The sequence below is a fragment of the Medicago sativa genome, chromosome 8 (genome assembly GCF_051527215.1).
Source record: "Medicago sativa cultivar Bolivia chromosome 8, Bolivia_mono, whole genome shotgun sequence".
Classification (NCBI taxonomy): domain Eukaryota; kingdom Viridiplantae; phylum Streptophyta; class Magnoliopsida; order Fabales; family Fabaceae; genus Medicago; species Medicago sativa.
In genome coordinates this window covers 82,328,516-82,347,277 of record NC_140756.1, presented here as the reverse complement: position 1 = coordinate 82,347,277, position 18,762 = coordinate 82,328,516, and the positions used below count along the sequence as shown (strand labels likewise).

The window sequence follows — 18,762 nt, the reverse complement described above, 5'->3', positions numbered from 1 at the left end:
AATATTGTTGTTCACTCAAGCTACTGAAGGATAATTAACTGCAACCATGTCACCACCCAAACTTTAGCCATTAAAAAGTGTAACCGGCAAAGGCCATAACCATATTCAAGGCTAATGGTTAAAATTAATATTATCATTGGTTAATTAAATATGAAATGAAATAAAACATGCAAATAGGCTCCAACCAAACAAACGAGACTTGGGGCATGAACGTTGGATAACACAAGGACATGGCTTCAGAAAGAAAAAAAAGAAAAAAAAACGCTGCAAAGGACTTCACCTTTAACTCACTGCAAGTCGTCACTCTGAATTTTTTTATTTACCAAACACATACTTGAATCGGAGTAAACACATATTTAGGATCAAGGTCTCACATGATTATAGGTTCATATCATATTACAGGGATCTTACAACACAATGTTACATGGGAACTAGAAGCTATATGTCTCTTCACAACATAGATGGATGGTACATTTTACGGCTACTCTATGATTGTATATAGTCATTTCAATGAACAATCAGATAAATGACATGAACAACAAAAACTACAGTTTCTTTAAAAAAAAAAACAAAAACTACAGTTATCCTCAGATAGATCTAAAGGCGTCAGAGTGACAGAAGCCAAGAGTTTATTGTATTCATTCAGGAGCTTTGACCTCAACAATTCAGCTTCCATTCACAGTCACCTCTGATTCAGCCTTGTTCATATCATGAACCTTGTAGTTTGCTTCATCATGCACTCTTGTCGAGTCTTTCTCCTTGGTTTCACCTCCAGCCTCGCGGGTGATCCTGTTATCTTCCTCTTTATTTTCGCCATCCACTTCAGCCGTTTTCTCAGCAGTAGGGGCAGCTTCAGATTTCTCTGCTTCCCCAGATCCACCATCTTGCTTCGTCTCCTCCACTGGCTGTCCGATCTTTTCTTCTTGTTTCGTCTCCTCCACTGGCTGTTCAATCTTTTCTTCCTGCTTTGTATCCTCTGCTGGCTGTCCAATCTTTTCTTCTTGCTTTGTCTCCTCTGCTGGCAGTCCAATCTTTTCTACATCCTTATTCTGAACAACTCCAGACCCCTCAGCTCCTTTGTCGTCAATATTCTCTTTTGATGCTTGCAAGTCTCCATCAGCAGTGTTGGATTTCCCCTCATCCTTTGCAATATAAGTAGTTTCTCCAGGTCGAATGGACTCTTTAACATCAGCATCCTCTGCTCCCTTCTTATCTTCATTTTCGTTAACAACTTCCTTTTCCGGCTCTAAATCCTTGTCATCCTTAGTTTCACCAGCTTCTTGCATTTCCACGTCTTTTGTCTCCTCTGCTTCGTCCTCAGAAGCTTCTTTCTTTGAAGCTGATGACTTTCTGCTACGTTTCTTAGGGGGCTCACTTTTTGGCTCTGCTGGAGGAGCTGCCTTGACCTTCTCAACAATTCTCGATGATCTTCTTGGAGTCTCCCCAGTGCCCCAATCAAATTCCGATATGTTTGGGCCACCGTTAGTTTTCAAATACTTCTCCAGATGCCTTTTGGTACGGATCTCGTCTCCTGTTGGTGAAGTGAACACAATCTCATTTTTCTTGGGTGTTCCTGACTTTTTTGGAAAGAACTGCAAACGAAATATAATTTAGTAACACTCATGCAATAGCATGCAACAAATCAACAACTGTTACACATACAACATCTTGTTCCAAGTTGTTAACTTTTACAAGACTTTGGTGCTCATGATGTCAAAAGATAAAAAAAGAATTATGTCTTATGATTAGAACAGTGTATTAAACCCTTGAGAATACTCAATTAAAAATGTTTCTTCCTCTTCTCTTGATCAAAAAATTATTTTGTTGTTACATTTTTAAGCATTTTAGTGCCTAGTTAAACACCATAGGCAGTCCCATAAGTCCTAGCTCAACTGGCAAAAATGCCGAAATTGTTAGGCCGGACGTCTTGACCGGGGGTTCGAACCCCGGCACCTCCACTTGGTGTGTGAGTTTATGATGGCTTTGCCATTTCTTCTATGTACCAAAAACAAAAAACACCATAGGCAGTTATGAGCTAGCACTTTTACTGTTAAACATCAGTAAGAGAGTACTAGCAGGGCACCAAATTAACCTTGTTCAGTCTGAAGGCTTTTCTATCCCTCTTTAATCCTTCCATTCAGGCTATATACCTGGGAGAGGTGTGAGCACTGAAGACAAGTATCCATGGCTCATAATGACCAAGAAACACAAAAATGGACACATATGGACTGTATAGAAAACCATTTCCAATCTAAAACTGCAGTAATAGAGAATACATAGACAACATCATTCAGTATGACAACCAACTGTTTGTCTCAAGAAAATAAGTAAACAATACTTCTCATGCAAAGCCAATATAGATGCCCCTCTAGTTATGTATTATACAATAACCCAGAGGGCGTATGTACCTAGAAAAAATAGTGAGTTTGTATGGAAATTGGGAACTGAAGATCACATCAGGTTAGTTAGGGGTTATGTTTTTCATAGAAAATGAAAAAAGAAAAAAAAATCATTGGCGATTGCATGGGTTTGTAAAACTCAGGGAAAATCAATGCAATTTACTTCAAGTATTAAAAAAGGTTGTTACATAGTGGGTTTATCCAGTGCACAATGTCAGGAAATATTATAATAATGGTTACAAATATGACAGAAAATCTTATGATAGTTATTACACATTTACATGGTAAGAAACGTGGTATATTTCCTCCCTACTGACTTATATGTGGGTATAAATTACACGACTGATTGACTGTGTTCAACATACGATGTGGCTCATGCTCTAGTCGGCATTGGATTTGCTAACCAACACTAAGCCTGGTGTGTGAAAGAAAATATACTTGAGCCAGTAGGGATGGTCTGTCGAAAGAAAATATACTAAGCCTGGTGCTAAACAAAAATGTAATAGTTAGACTTGGATAACAGGTCTTTGTTATTCATGTTTTCCTATCGTTTAGAAAACAAACACTATACCCCATGAGGCCCATCTATCATTGTAAAAAAAGGTTATTTGACAATTTTTTCGCATATTAGAATTAAAATTATCCCTAGAACAAACAAATAAACACAACAAAACAACAACACTAAGAAATCATTACCATCCCATGGTAAATCCCAGACCTATAAAATGCACAAAAGTCGTACTTAAAACAAGTTTCCATGTTTAACAGTCCAAGTGAAAAGAAGATCAATGATACAAACAACTAGCTCAGGAACAAACAAGCTCAATTGCAATGTACCCATTTCACCAAATATTTAAAATTACAAAACCAAAGTAGGAAATTCCCAAAGAGTAAGCCACAATGTACACTTTAAGCAAAAATTTCATACACAATTTTATACAACAATTTGAATTATGCAAATCTTCTACACAGTGCTAGTATTGCAAGCATAAACCTCACAATTTAAGAAATACCGTCACGAAAATAGGGACACAGTAAGAATCTTGAAAACCCTAGCAGGTAACTCAAAACCCAGAAACTATACAATTCCTCAAATTCAGAGAACAAAATACCTAAATCTTAGACATGAATCTTGAAACACACACATTCAACAGTTCAAAATTCAAGAAAACAACAAAATGCTTGAAAATTCAAAACCAAATCCCTAATTATGAAAACCAAAATCAAAGCATGTTATAAACACAAATCACAAAATTAAACAAAACCAACACGAAAATCAAAGAATTAACAAGAAATTACAACAACACGAAATTCAAATTGACCTAAAATTGAAAATTCAAACAAAAATTAGAACAACCTTTTGGTCCAACCAGATGGAGCAGGTAGCTCCAACGAAACAGGCTCTTCTGGTGCACCTGCAGCTGCACCGACAGCACCAGAACCTTCCTTCTCAACTGAACTCGCCATTTTCACCTGCAAAAAAAAATTCCCAAAAAAAATATCACAATACTGTTGAAGAAAGAAAATGAAAAAGTAATTAATAATAATAAACTTTAGAATTTTGTATAATTGATCAAAAATTGATAAATAATTGAAGAAAAAGGATAAAGAGAGAAAATACTTAGGTTTTTTTGTTGTTTGTTTGGTTTTTGATTTTTGCGTTTGTTGAAGTGAAAGTGAAATTGTTGTTGTGTGCGTGTTTTTAAGTGTAAGGTGGAGAAAGAAGAATAGAGAAGAAAAATATTTAATGTTTTATTAATTAATTAATTTTTTGAAATTGAAAAGAGTTGACACGTGTGGAATCTAACCAAAATATGCTTCTTCTCTTCTTTCTCACAAAATGAAAGGTTCTAAAATCTAAACTTGATTTCTGTGTTGGGTCGCAGTCATGCTCTGCTACTGCCACGTGTCTCTTTTTTGCTATCTTTTTTTTTCTTACACGTTTTATAAAGGTAAAGAAACAAAAAAATTGAAATTGAAAAATTTGAAATAGGAGCTTTTTTTGCTCTTTTTCAAATTATCCATTTGAAAAAGCTGTGGATTTTTATTTTATATTTCCTCCACTTTCACGAGGAAGGGAACGTTGAATAAAAGTTTATCTAAAAAAATAATGTTAATGAAAGCGGATCTAATAAGACGAAATTGCTATCTACTACTATACATCTGAAGCAGATCTAGTTTTTCTTTTTTTAGAGGGAGAAGCAGATCTAGTTATAATTTGCTACTTGAATATATGTAATGTTTTTCAACTATAATAAAGCTATCTTTGTTTTAGTTTCTTTTATAGATCTAAAAAAATTATGGTGATACTTTTAGATAAATTCTTATATACTTTGAAATTTGGTTTGATACCAATATTTTGTGGATAGATTTATTCAAAATTTGATTTGATTTTTAAATAAATTAATAGTAATATAAGAATATGATACATGTTATTAAATAATTGGATGATAATTATTATATATTGAACAAAACTTCAATGGTACTATTGTGTTCACTATACATTTATTTATTAATAGGTGAGTGAGACAAAGAATATAGGTGAGTGAAGCTATCAAACTCAAAAGGTTGAGGAGATGTGGCACAAGTTATAATTATATAAGAAAAAATTATGATTATTGTAAAAAAAAAATGCTTGATTAATAACTGTCATTGTAGTATTTACTTTCTATGGACATGTTCTCCACAAGAATTAATCTTGTTAGTATCACTTTCAAACACTAAATATAACTATATTTTTCAACCAACATTTGAATATTAATTCCCTATTTTGTAGGACACAAACTCTACTTGGTATCATTTATGGTATGTTTGGGAGATTAGGAGGGGAGGTGAAAGTTTTGAAGAAAATGAAGGATGAAATAGAAAGAGTTTTTTTTTTTTTTTACGAAGGATGAAATAGAAAGAGTTTTTTCCATGACACAAATCCTCTTAATTTGGAAAAACTCAAAATTTATTGAAGAAGAATTTTAGAAGGTTTTGGGAGTTGTTTAAGACTCCAAATCAAATTTATGTTGTTTAAGACTGTTAATATTAAAAATATATTAAACATGAATGTTTATCTATCATTATCCACAAAAACACTCTCAAATTTTTAAAAACATTTCTCTAATTTTTTCACTATTCTCATGTCTCAACCTTCAAACCCCTATTCTTCCTTACCCTTTGAACTCCCAAGCATAGCCTTCCTATTTACTTTAATTGACTTTTCTCTTAAGTTTTAGCTGTAACCATTTCATTACATGTAATATTACTTTTTTAAAAGTAATTAGATCATTATTATTCAATATTTGTTGTTTTTTAATCTACCTTCTTGACTGTGTTGTTTGTACTAGATTATGTTTAATTGTTTATACATGATCCCTTCAAGACTATTGTTTGCAGTTTATACCACGATAAGCACTTTGACTATACGCCAACTTTTTTGGCCAAGTCCAAAACCATTTATTTGCAACTTACTTACCACAAATAATTAGTATATGTATTGTTGTTGTCATGCAAATTTGGTGTTTAGCCAACTAATTGTTCCTTTACGTGATTAGTTGTTTGTTTGTCGTTTGATAAACGCGAAGATTTTTATTAATCAAGCTCAGCTCATAAGATAATATGTTGGCAAATTTGCATTTCTTATAATGATTTTATTTTTATCAGATGGCTGCATTGAGAAAGAAATTAAGTTTCTCATTTGTGGATTCATAAACTATTCTTAAGAGTAGATAGAATAGTGTATGAGCTTGAATTAGCGTCTATATGATGGCATGAAAAATCAAAATGATAAAGGAAATCAATAAAGATAGCTAAAGACTTTTTTGTTTGGGCTTCTTGACAATAATCTTTACAAGTAATTATAAGGCTTAACCAAAGTCTCGAGTTTGAACATGCAACAACATTAAAACTTTTAGAGAGAGTTTGTCGTATATTGGATCCCCAAGATTTGAAGGGTTAGACTTCGTAGTTACACACAATTGATATTAAATTTACCCCAATATTTTTTTTTAAACTAACTAATAAACCTACGCTAGTCTTGTTTGTCGTGTTGTTGACACATTAACACATATATTACGTCATATATAATGATTTTTTTCTTTGAAACTAACAATGTAGTATTGTCACCACCAAAAAAAACAATGTTAGTATTGTTAATAATTATTAGTTTTATGTTTGAAGGAGATCGAACTATCAACCTCTATAATATGTGATATATCATGACTTTTCTTTGAAATTGGACTCGCGACCTCTTATCATTTCACCATTTAACTCCCCACACCTCAGTCGTCAAGGCAACCTTATATCTACCCAGGGGCGGATCCACATAGGTGGGAGGATGTGCACTCTGAGTTTCAAAAATTTAGACCAAATATCCCTAACGTACACGGAATTTAGACCTCAGTCGTCAAGGCAACCTTTTTTTACTTTTTGCAGACCCAGAATTTTTTATTTTGCACCATAGTTCAGCTTATAACACACCCTAACTTACACGGCCCAACAGTTTTTCTATCTCGCCTTCTTATGACATGGCTGAAGTTGAATTGAATTGTTTTTTTACTTATCCTTGTCTTTTACTTTTTAAGTCATTATATTTTTTTTTCATTTTCTTATTATTGTTTCTATTAGTAATGTTTAAACTTTCTCTTTTAAATTTCAAGGCTAAAATAATATGGAGCACACAGGGATGAGAAACCGAACTCATTTTTTTGACTTTATTTGCGAGTTTGAAGGGGAAGATTTGTGAATAAAGGAATGAACAAGTGAAAGAAATAGAGGAAAATGAGAGGGTAGGGTTTTGGAGGGTTAACTTTTCTTCATAATACAAAACTCTCATCAATTGGGGGAAATCAAAAATTGTATTAAAGGAGAGTTTTTTGGAGTTTTGGAGGGTTTTGTATGAATGCTTCAAATTTAATTTGTGTTGTTATAATATTTTTATAATTAAAAAAATAGTAATCATATGCATTAATTTATCATTCTCTAAAAAATTACTCTATTAAATTTTTTGAAAGATTTCTCCATTTTCTCTCATATTTTCCACCCCTCAAAGTATTCCTTTCCCGATATTCCCTTCCCCCTCTCCAAACTAGGGATGTCAAATCGTACCCATGGATACGGATAATATGATATCCGTCCCGTTAGATAAATATGATACCCGTGTCCGCCCCGTACCTACTACGCAGTACCCGCGGGTATTGAGGTATCCATGGGTATTCATGGGTACCCATGAATTTTTGAATTTATTTATTTTTGGTACAAATAATAACTTTTTTTAATTATCAAAAAACTTCAACTTTTAAACATTCATACATAATCCATTCAAACTTTCATAAATCGTACATAATCCATAGAAAATTCATGATTCTTACATAATCCATAGGATATATTTTATGATGTGAATGAAGTGGAAACGGTGAACTTATTAAGATGAATTAAAAAGATTGAAAATAAAAATAGGTTATCAATGAAAAATCTTAGGTGGACGGTAAAATTTCTTTCAATAAGGTAACAACTTTAAGTAATAATACGATATATATATATATATATATATATATGAATATTTTAGTAATTTACTTAATTTATTATCGATTATGGGTACCGTAGGTATGGGTACAATCAAATCCGTATCCGTATCCATATAATAATGGGTAGTCAAATACCCGTTTATTATACCCGTGGATACCCGTTTAACTACCCGCCCCGTGTCCGTGATGGATTTTACCCACGGGTACCCGTGGGCATGGGTATTTTTGCCGCCCTACTCCAAACTCCCAAACAAAGCCAAGGTCATTGTTGAGTTCACTTTCTAAAACTAAAATTTACGAGTTTAACGTATATATCTTGTATAATAAATTTTTACACATCATTGAGTATACGTGTAAAACTTTGTTAGATTGATGATGTTTATAAATTAAACTCATAAACTATATATAATTCATTAATTTAGAAGTTTTGATATACATTGATGATGTTTTGATATCCGGGAACTAGTGGCGAATCCGCACCCCCGACACGGGGTCTGGATACGCCTTGTTACCATCGTATATAATGATTAGCATGTAAATATAGGATACTACCCGGTTCGATGAGTTATAGCCCAAACTTGTTTTATTGGCTAAATTTTAAATCCTCATATCACTTAACCACATTTGATGTATCATTATTTTGAAGAAAATTAGTCTTTGTGCAAGTTACGAACTCTGTTGGCTCATATCTTGTCCAAACGGTTGAGTTGTTAACCTTTTATGGAACTAATCATGATCTCTATATTCCCATTTGTGAGAGAGTGAGTGATGAGTGATATTCATCAAAAACAATACTTAGAAAGTGGTTATATAATATTTTCAATTAGTGAGCTAGATGTTATTGTTTTTAAGCTCCCATTCAACATTACCACAAGTCAAATAAGGGCTTAAATGAATCTTCAAGCTATATACTTGATAGTTATTGTTAGTTGTCTCATATGTTAATCGATTCTGCACCAAATGATCAGTTTCGAGTCAAATATACTCATACTTGATTTGAGAGACCAATACATGATCCGGCCAACTTTTACTTTATGTTGACATGTATATTTATAATGACGAGTTTTTTTTTTGACATTTTGCCTATTTTTTATAATCATGTTATAGGTACAAAATGGTCACCGTCGTTTAACAATGACTAATATCCATCAAAAACTTATTTGACACACAAAGTGGTTTTCCTATTTTAATTGAGTTTTCTATATAAGCAAGTGTGAGGAATCAAACTCGTAATCACTTTTTTGGAATTATTTGAGCTTGAAGTTTAGCATCATTTGAGGCTCTATGGAGTATTTTAGGAGCCTGTGCTTAGTTAAATCTAGTATTTGATGATTCATGTGATATTGGTCTATTATCCACTTTGTAAAGAGTAAAGACAAATATTGTCCTAATGAACAAGGCTACTAGAATGCTAATTTAGTACTTTTTTTTTTAAGGAAATTTAGTTTAGTACTCATCTTATGTTCTCAACATGCTCTCTAACTAATATTAGTCACTACTAAATAACCATAGATATTTCATACCTATAACACGGCTATCAAAACTAAACAAATTGTTAGAGTTTTTTCTTTGAAAAATTGTTTCAATGTTAATTATACATGTTAACATAGAAAAAATTGTTGGGTCGTGGATTGGTCACTTACTAATGTTGAATCACTCGACTAATGTTTAAGTATACATGCTAATGGATAAATATATCAATCTTGCTTTGCCATTAAAAAGAGTAAGCTTAGTATGTACCTTGGTATTTGGCACATGGTCGTGCCGTCGGAATGAACACATTTCACTCGGGTTCCCGGCACTAATACATCCTTCGCACCGCAAATATGATATGGATCCAATCATATGATAGACAACTTACATCACTATTTTTTCTCACAAATAAAAACTTAAATAACTAATCTTTAAGGGGGGACACCTTTCCGAAGACTACCATAGGTTTTCATAATTGATCACTAGTATACAATTCACGGTGACGGTGAAATTTAGGGTTCATAAAAAAAAAAAACTTTTAATTTAGGGAATTGTCACTTTGGGCCATATATTGCTCCATATGAGTTGGTATTTTACAGTAAAATACATTTTGGGCATAATAAGGTTGTGACTATTTAGTTGAGAGAATTTCTTTTCTCGCCCTTTATCCTACTCATGCGCCCTCCATTTTTCAATTTTATCCCGTTTAGATTTTTTAATTCAGAGTGTATTTTACGTTTTTAGGATTATAAAATCTAAAATGTATTATTTTCCCATTGGAATCCCTCCTACGGCAATTCACTTTTTTTTTGTACAAAAATACTAACATTGGATCACTCACATCGGATCATAATCTATGAGATTTTACACAATTTAATACTCACATCGGATCCTAATCTACGAGATTTGACACAATTTAGATTATAGATTTAAACTGGGTAATTATCTACCCACATCGATTTTCATATTGTATACTAGCATGTTACTTCGCGTGGTGATGGGGGTTATTGGATTTCCTAATCCGAATCATGTTAGAATTTTTTCGGATTGTAGAATCTAAAATGCCTCGGTAATAAAACAATATGCGAGATATAACTCAATTCGAAAAATGTAACGCAAATTGACATAAATTAAGAAAATAATTTAAAATTTACATTACAATTTAACAAGAGACATATCACTCCCTCCTTGGCACTTTCAAGAAATTTCATCTATATTAACATCATCATCGCATAAAGATACAAACACACATCAAAGAAATCATCTAATATCAATACTAAGGAGAACTACTACAAACATATTTGACAACTACGAACGAGCGAGAAAACCCCCCCATATTTGAAACGGTTTGTAGTACAAGATGATGGAGGACAATCCGTAAATAATCAAATATAAGTTTTTATGTGGTTCACATTGCAACAACAATTTCGGTGATCCCCAATGCCTATAACCTTCTATAAATTAGTGTGTTTGGTTCATTTGTAACCCACACCATAGAACCATGAACACTTATCTAGTATATATATAGATGAATAATAAGCTAGTTACAATGTATTAGAAAGGGTAAAACCTAATCCGTGTAGGATACGCATTGATGTTACATTGTTTGGCTTGAAGGATCAATTGAATCAAATTAATTATCGTCTCAACCATGGTGACACATGAAGGGTGGACAATGTTGAGTATTGACTTCCGTCGATCGACTCAAATGGACGCGTTTGGTTTACCCAAATGATGTTCCGAACAACGATGATGTGAGAACCATGTTCTCTGTGTTTGATCGGTATAGTTCAAAGGGACCGATCGAGTTAGACGCTTACTTTGTGAGATTTGTTCATGATATTTGGGAAAATTTGATTTGGCCCAAAATCACATCGAGAGATCATCCTAGCACATTGGCTATCATGACCCTCTACGACATGGCGGGCGAAGGTTTGCATGATGATGACTCAATGGAATACTTTAAAGATATCTTGAGGAGGATGTAGAATGAGATACGCCCGACCACCACGTATCGGATATCCCGAAGGTATAGGCAACAATTGAGGAGGCATTATTCTTATGTTTACTTGTTTTTAGTATTTTGGTTGTAAGTAATCAAATAATTTTGGTTTCATTTTTTTTCCAATGAAATTACCTTTTGTAAATTAATGACATTGTCGTTTAATTGAATCTAAAGAATGAATCATTACTTTAAGAGTGTATTTAAAATGATTGAATGCAAGTTTTAGTGATTAAAAAAACTACAATTTTGTCAAGAATTTTGTCTGCGTATTACTAGAGCGCAACGGCAATTAACTGCCGTTGGTTGCGAACGACAATTAACTTGCCCTTTGGAGCATTATGATATTTTTGGGGTGGTAAAGAACAATTTTTGAAGTGAGATGAGGAAAAAAAACTTCATTAAGATAAATCGACTCATGCATCTGAATTGCATATGTAAAAAATAACCAATTCATTTTTTGTTTTGAAGGAAAAAAATAACCAATTCATGTAACAAGCTATCTATGCATTTATTTATTTTTAGAGGAAGCTATAGATGCATTTTAATAAAAATAAACTGTATGTAATTAAACTATAAATTTAATATGATCTATTTTACTTTCGTAAAACAAATACGCTTGTATAAATTCCATAATATTCAATAAATTCATGAGAAAGGTTAATAATAAACATCAAATACATTAACAACGATGACTCATATCGTTTTGTTTTGTACTCATAATTTAACACCCAGAACAAGGCATCGAGTGGCGATTTCAAAAATTTATGATGATAAGAATAATTGACATAGAGTCTTAACATATGATGAGTTAGAACTCATTTGGATTGGTCTAATGATGTTGTTTTAGGATGTTAAAGTGTGCTACTCTTAAGGTTTTAGATTCGCCAATTTCGGTGGAGTAGCTTAGCTTCATAAAAAAAATAAAATCTGATGAGTTAGAGACATCAAACAAACAACGAAAGCGGTGTGGATTATTAGTCAAATTGAAGAATTATCTTGCGGGTATAATTGTCAATTTATATGGACTGTTTCTTTTCTTATCTTAGCGTCTTCTCGCGTGCATACAAGGTTCAGTATATAATTTAAAAAGCGTAAAACACTTTAAAAATCCTTAAAAACCCCAAACTTTCAGATGTTATAATTCAAAAATAAGTAATACAAGAAGGTTTGAGGGTGGAAAAAGAGTAAGTCATTTATACAACCTCTTAAAAATTAACCTTTGCCCGTCCCCATGAGTATAACTCGGTTGACAGAGACAATACACAGGGGTCGGGGTTCGAATCAGAGACATTCCACTTATTCATCTTAAAAAGTCAATTCTAACCATTACATTACTCGACAAAATAAAAATAAAAATTAGCCCTTGCTTCAATACTTGGCGGGCCGAAAAACTCTTAATGCCAAATAGCCCCAATTTAAGTATGTCCCCAAAACTAAAGTCCCACATTCCCTAATTTTTTCACCCAAAATAACATTCGTAAAAAATTATTTTTTCCAAATTTATTTTAATTTTTTAAAAATTATTTTGGAAAATTAATATCTAAAAGGTTATTTTTCCATAAAAAAAATGGGGGTTTGAATTCCCCCATTACCCATGCCTAAGGGATAGGGCCAAAAAAAGTTCTATCAATAGTGGCTTAATATGTGGGGCTTTGGAGTTTAGGGTTTATTTGACAATTATAGTTGTGGCCTTGTGAGCAACGATAACCAATCTGAGAAAGAATTTGAGATTGTTTTTTTTTTTTTTTTTTTGAATCGGCGAAAGAATTTGAGATTGTGAAGAATAAAACATGGAGGTTGAAAGATTTACCAGATAATAAAAAATCTATAGATAGGGAATTAAGGTACAAGACAAGTACAAATCTAGTGGTTGAGATTATTGGCTTTAAAGTGAGGTTGGTTGTTAAAGGGTACAAGAAAAATCCAATATTGATTACTTTGGGGAATTTTCTTCTATTACACGGTTGGACACAATTCACATGCTTATTTCTCTCTAAGCTCAAAATAATTGCAAAATATACCAAATGGACGTTAAGTCAACATTTCTTAATGGTACTTTGCAAAAATTTGTGTATGTTGAGCAGCCTGCGAGATATATAATCGGAGGAATAGAAGATAAAGTTTATATACGAGGATTGGTGGTTGAAAATGAAGTGGTGTGATTAAATAGAGTAATGGTATTTGAACAACTTATGTAAACTTATGTAGGTTGTTGTAATAAAAAAAAAATGTGGCTAGGCTATTTGAGATGGTGAGGTCCGGGCTATTTTTGAAGAATTGTAGGTAGATTATCCATCAACCAATTAAAATGAGTAAATATGTTAGTGGTATTCACAAACTAACTTCCATATTACTTGCAAATTTGCTCATGTGGCTAATTTTAATTCGTCGCTCACAATTCTCTATCAGAGAAAAAACTAAAAATTATTGAAGAAAAGAAAGTAGATGGACGGTGTAAACATTTATCCTGACAACTTTAGGTTGTCAAAATAATATTTTTGGATCAAATATTGTCCCATTGAATATCACGTTACTGATATTTTAACAATGTTTTTCAAAGATTGAGTTGTTTTACAAGTTAAAGAAAATGTTTGGAATGAGTTATCCAAAAAAAAAAAAATGTTTGGGATTAATGGATTATAAGTGTGCAAACTTATTAAGGCACGCAAGAAAAATATAAATGACTTGAGTTGAGTTTTGCCTAACAATAAAGAATAGAATTTGGTTAACCACCATGCCACTAAAAGGTTATCTTGTATCTCATTTGAATCAATTGAGTTCCATTTTTTTTTTTTGAATGAAGCAATGTTATCTCTTTCACTCTGCTTGTGTTTGTGTGTGAAATTTTAGTGATAATAATGCTCCAGTACTATTATCAAAACTAAATGTGTTCATCGGCCTGAGTAACTAGTTCAACTGTGTAACCCAAACCAACTCAATCCGTATTGAAATTAAGGTTGCTCTTCTCCCATACATTTTTGCTCATTCCCACCTTAAACTACTTAAAATAATCTCAACGTGAGTTAACTCACGTTACGTATATCAACGTGACTTAACTCACGTTGAGCCTACGCGAGTTAATTTGCGTTGTAAGTCACGTGAGTTAACTTGTGTCAATTTTGTATGGGAGAAGAGCAATTTTCATCCGTATTTCATTTGAACGCATTAAAGTTTAGATCCAATTCCAAATCACCAACGGTTCAAATTTGAAGTGGTTTAGAGTTTATGTAATGAGTTTATGATTTCAACTCATGAACCCACAAACTCAACCCGTTAAAAAAATGATTTTTAATTTTGTGTTATATAGTTGAAGACTTTATGTTCCCACTTCCCACAAAAAAATAAAAATTGTACGTGTTATATAGATGTGCTTCAATTTAATTCAAATTTTAAAATTGTTGAATTTAGTCTGAGGGTTAAAAAAAAAGTGTATGTCTCATATGGACTCGATGATCTAATCCAAAGCAACTCGCTCATCATCGGGATGAGTGATTTAGGTTTTATAGAAATTACGAGTTTTTAATTCAACCCAAATTAATGAAATTTGGTTTTGATCAAGTAACATGTTTGAAAAAAATCAACTCAAAAGTATATGTAAATAACTATAAATGTAATACATTTTATTTTATCATATTATGAAAATTTTATTGACTATAGAACATTCCGATGAGATGGTTTGAATATCTTCGGATAATTAACTAGAGATTCTGAGTTTGAGTCCAAATGTAGTAATGCAATAACGTTAAGATTAAATGAAGAGTTTATCCAATCAATTAATGTAGTTTTACACGAAAAATCAGTCTTTATAGCTGCACTCGTTTTAGGTCAATTTTATTTTGGCCTTTGCATTTAAAACACGTCATTCTCAAAAAGTTGCATGTATTGCTACTTTAAGGTCATTATCATCTAAAACATGAACTCATGTATTTTGAGATATTTTAGTTCTACCCAAGCATGATACATCAACTCATAGCATCCAATCCACAGACAAAAATCTCCATTTATGAGCCCATGTCTCTCCCTTTATAGGCTAAATTATTCACAAACAAAAAATGATGTAAATTTCATGCACCATTGGAATCAAATTCAAATCAACTCCATAGGTACGTAGCTATAGTAGATGAAAATGCATAATGTATGTCCAAAACCGTGCAAAATACATTAGAGAAGGCCTCTCACAGTTTACATGTTGAGAGTGAGACAGATATGCATTATATGGTTAGCGTTTATATAGTTCCATTTTGCATGTTTAATTCCAAGGTTGAAAAAGAAACTGTGTTTGATGTGATTTTTCTGAATCTCTATGTTTTTGTTTTTGGTGCAACGTGTGATTTTTTTTATATTTATGTTAAGCTCTTACACAAGTTTGATGAATTCATTCGTGTTTATCGTGCTGTTGAAGTAATTCCAAATGTTCGTTCGCTCTTTAAACATATCAAGAGGCAACTCAACTAGTCCACAATTTTTCAGGCATTTTGCATTAAAAGAAATCACTTTTGGAAAGGTGATCATAATAATTTCAGGAATGCTATTCCTTCTAGCTAGGATTCCATCAAAATATAATTTAACGATTCCAAAATAAGATATATGAAAATGTGGCCTAGCTTTGTTTGCCATATTGGTACCTACCTTGTATGCTTTTATGATACACAATAAACCTTTCCATCCAATAGGGGTACACAACTACAAGGTGAATGGTGGTAAATAGATATGAATATAGAATAGTTGTGTCCACTTTAATCATAGGTAAATTTATCCAATAACTGATTGTGCTGTGTTAATGGACTCCAACTGTTTTTACTGATCCATATAGAAGTGTAGAAAGTTCAACTTCCCAATAATTTGTTTATCATTAGAAAATGGATGAAAGAATAAAGCATTTAATCAATGTTTAGGTTCAGCATAACTAAAAACAGTTTAGTCTATAGTTTAAGATTGAACTGTTTATTACCGATTAAAAAAATATATTTATATTCAATAATTTAGAGATAAATTTTTAAAACAAATAGAAGTTATTTTGTATTTATTTATCGTAATGATTTTTTTAATTTTAAAAAATCAGTTAACAAAAATAATTTTAGATGGACTACTCTAAAATGGGGGTGGCAGATTGTATCATTGGGGTGGTTTGATTGGTGTACTAATCTGGACGAGAAACAATTAGAAATTTTAGGGAAAAAGTTACAACAATTATCAAGTCATAGATCTAAGCCATTCAAATAAAAAACTATTAAATCAATGACTATGGTTAAAACTTTCCCATGATGGGAAAAAACTTTCCTTTCCCATGCTAAACCCCACCTAAACTAGTAGGTATAAAATTGAGCAATTATTTTCCCAACGGGCAAAGGGGTTTCTCAATATGTGAAAGTGGTGAGAAACTGAAACAACTGGTTGCATTATGCAACTAACCATTTCCAGCTCCTAACTTTCTAATCGCATTGCAACTATTTTGGTTGTATTTGGGTTGAGCAATCACTTTCCATGTGCAGTGATAAATGGACCTTATAAAGTGGGCGGTTTTCTCTTGAACTTTTGGAGGAATAGTGACATTATAATAATTGATGAAATCATTCAAATGGTGCGACACCAATGATATATATCTAAGATGTCTCAACTATTTGATTTAAAGTTCGATCTCTTTCTTGAGATCCCTTAAATGAATTTCAATTAATTTAAGAAATTAGTATTCGCAGTTGCACACAAAGATATCTAAATTTACCAACAAAAAATATCATACAATGCATGATTGACTTCCTCCATGATTATCACTCAGGTTTCCAACATAGGAAACCAATTAGTTGTAACTATATATAATGGAATGGAATAATGGAATGAGTAGCATAAGGTTAAAAGAAGTGGACAATAATATAGTAGTACTATACTTTGTAGTTTATTGCAAAATAGAACCCACCAATTGTGGGGTTAAAATTTCTCTAATCATGTAATTGACTTAAAAAAGGTGCCATATTACGAGCATGATCTACTTAATTGATCTAGACATGTCATAACACATATCCTCTCACTTTAGCACTTCATAAATTATAATATTCCCTACTTGGTTATTCAAAGCAATCACTATTTGAATTGTTAAGTAACATTATGTGGAACCTTCCAACTCATGCATGCTCATACAAAACACAACAAAGTTACAACTTACAACTTCATAAAAATCCAAAAGAAATTCTGAATGAACATGTTGGAAAATGACTCAAAAATGATGCATCCTGGAATCTGTCAAAATCGGCGCCCGAACACCGTGCAATCGGGGCCCGATTTTGAGCTAATCTGAAGGCTGTGATACTGTAAAAATCGGCGCCCGAATGGTATAAATCGGGGCCCGATTTGTTGCGGCTAACGAAGTTAAAAAAACGGTTTTTTCATGGGCCGGTTGTTCCGTTTGGTTTTTTGAGGGATGCTTTCCACTATAAATATAAACCTTGTATCGAGATGATTATGTGGTGTAGAAAAACGGGGTTTAGAAGCCAACAAACAAACTAGGGTTTATAGAGAAATTCTCTTGGCAACAACACTAGGGTTGGGATTGTTTTTGATTCACCTTGAACAAAGCACTATTAGGATTGAGTCTCTTGGTCACGGGAAGAGGCTTTGGGGCGAGGGTAGAGTTAGGTTTGAAGACTAATTCTTGTAACCTTCAAAATCTCTTTGTAAAGAAACTCATATCATTATAGTGGAACGGAGAGTACTCTCTCCCCCGAGTAGGTCATCATTAGACCGAAGCTGGGTAACAGATTCTTGTGTTCTTCTTCTTCTTCCTTTATCTCTTGCTTGTTTATTTTTGTTTGAATTATTTTTGCCATCCGCTTCAATTGATTGCTTGGTATAAATTTGCTCCACGCATCGAGTTTATTATTGGTGTGGTTTTCACAACTAATTCACAACAGAACATTTAATTAATTTCAAGCTATTTTACCAGTAATTTGTCTTCCTCTCGAAAGGGAGAAATTCAAGTGTGGTCTAGATGTGTGCTACATATACACCTTGCAGTTGGATAACGACAGCCACCCTTTCCTATACCTCATAAAAAGAAGGAAATTAACATGTACCCTCTCTTTTCTTCAATGCATTCATATGATGAATCTAATAAAAAGTCATAATATTTAGTATATATTTATTTATTATGTTAAAATTATACAAGTACATTTGACTTTTAATTATTTTTTTATTTAAAACGAATGATAACATCATTATTAAAATAGTAAAGACGGTAACCGATCATTGAGAAAAAACATATGCGGTCCTTCAAAAAATGAGTAAGTATTTGATTAGAAAATATCCCAAATATTGTTTTATATAGCCCTTAAAGGAAATTAAAATGTCACTGATAAAAATTAATTTGACAATCGTTTGA

At 32.5% G+C, this 18,762-nt stretch overlaps 1 protein-coding gene across 1 annotated transcript; it reads right to left on the bottom strand.

Moving 5' to 3' along the window:
- Positions 1 to 355: 355 nt before the first annotated feature.
- On the bottom strand, positions 356 to 4,071 carry LOC146902261 (uncharacterized). The gene is made up of 3 exons (XM_085736320.1): positions 4,021 to 4,071; positions 3,758 to 3,872; positions 356 to 1,594 (listed from the first exon to the last, which is right to left on the bottom strand). Exons 2-3 carry the CDS (start codon positions 3,864 to 3,866, stop codon positions 666 to 668), a joined length of 1,038 nt encoding a protein of 345 aa, XP_085592446.1. The 5' UTR covers positions 3,867 to 3,872; positions 4,021 to 4,071; the 3' UTR covers positions 356 to 665.
- Positions 4,072 to 18,762: the final 14,691 nt, after the last annotated feature.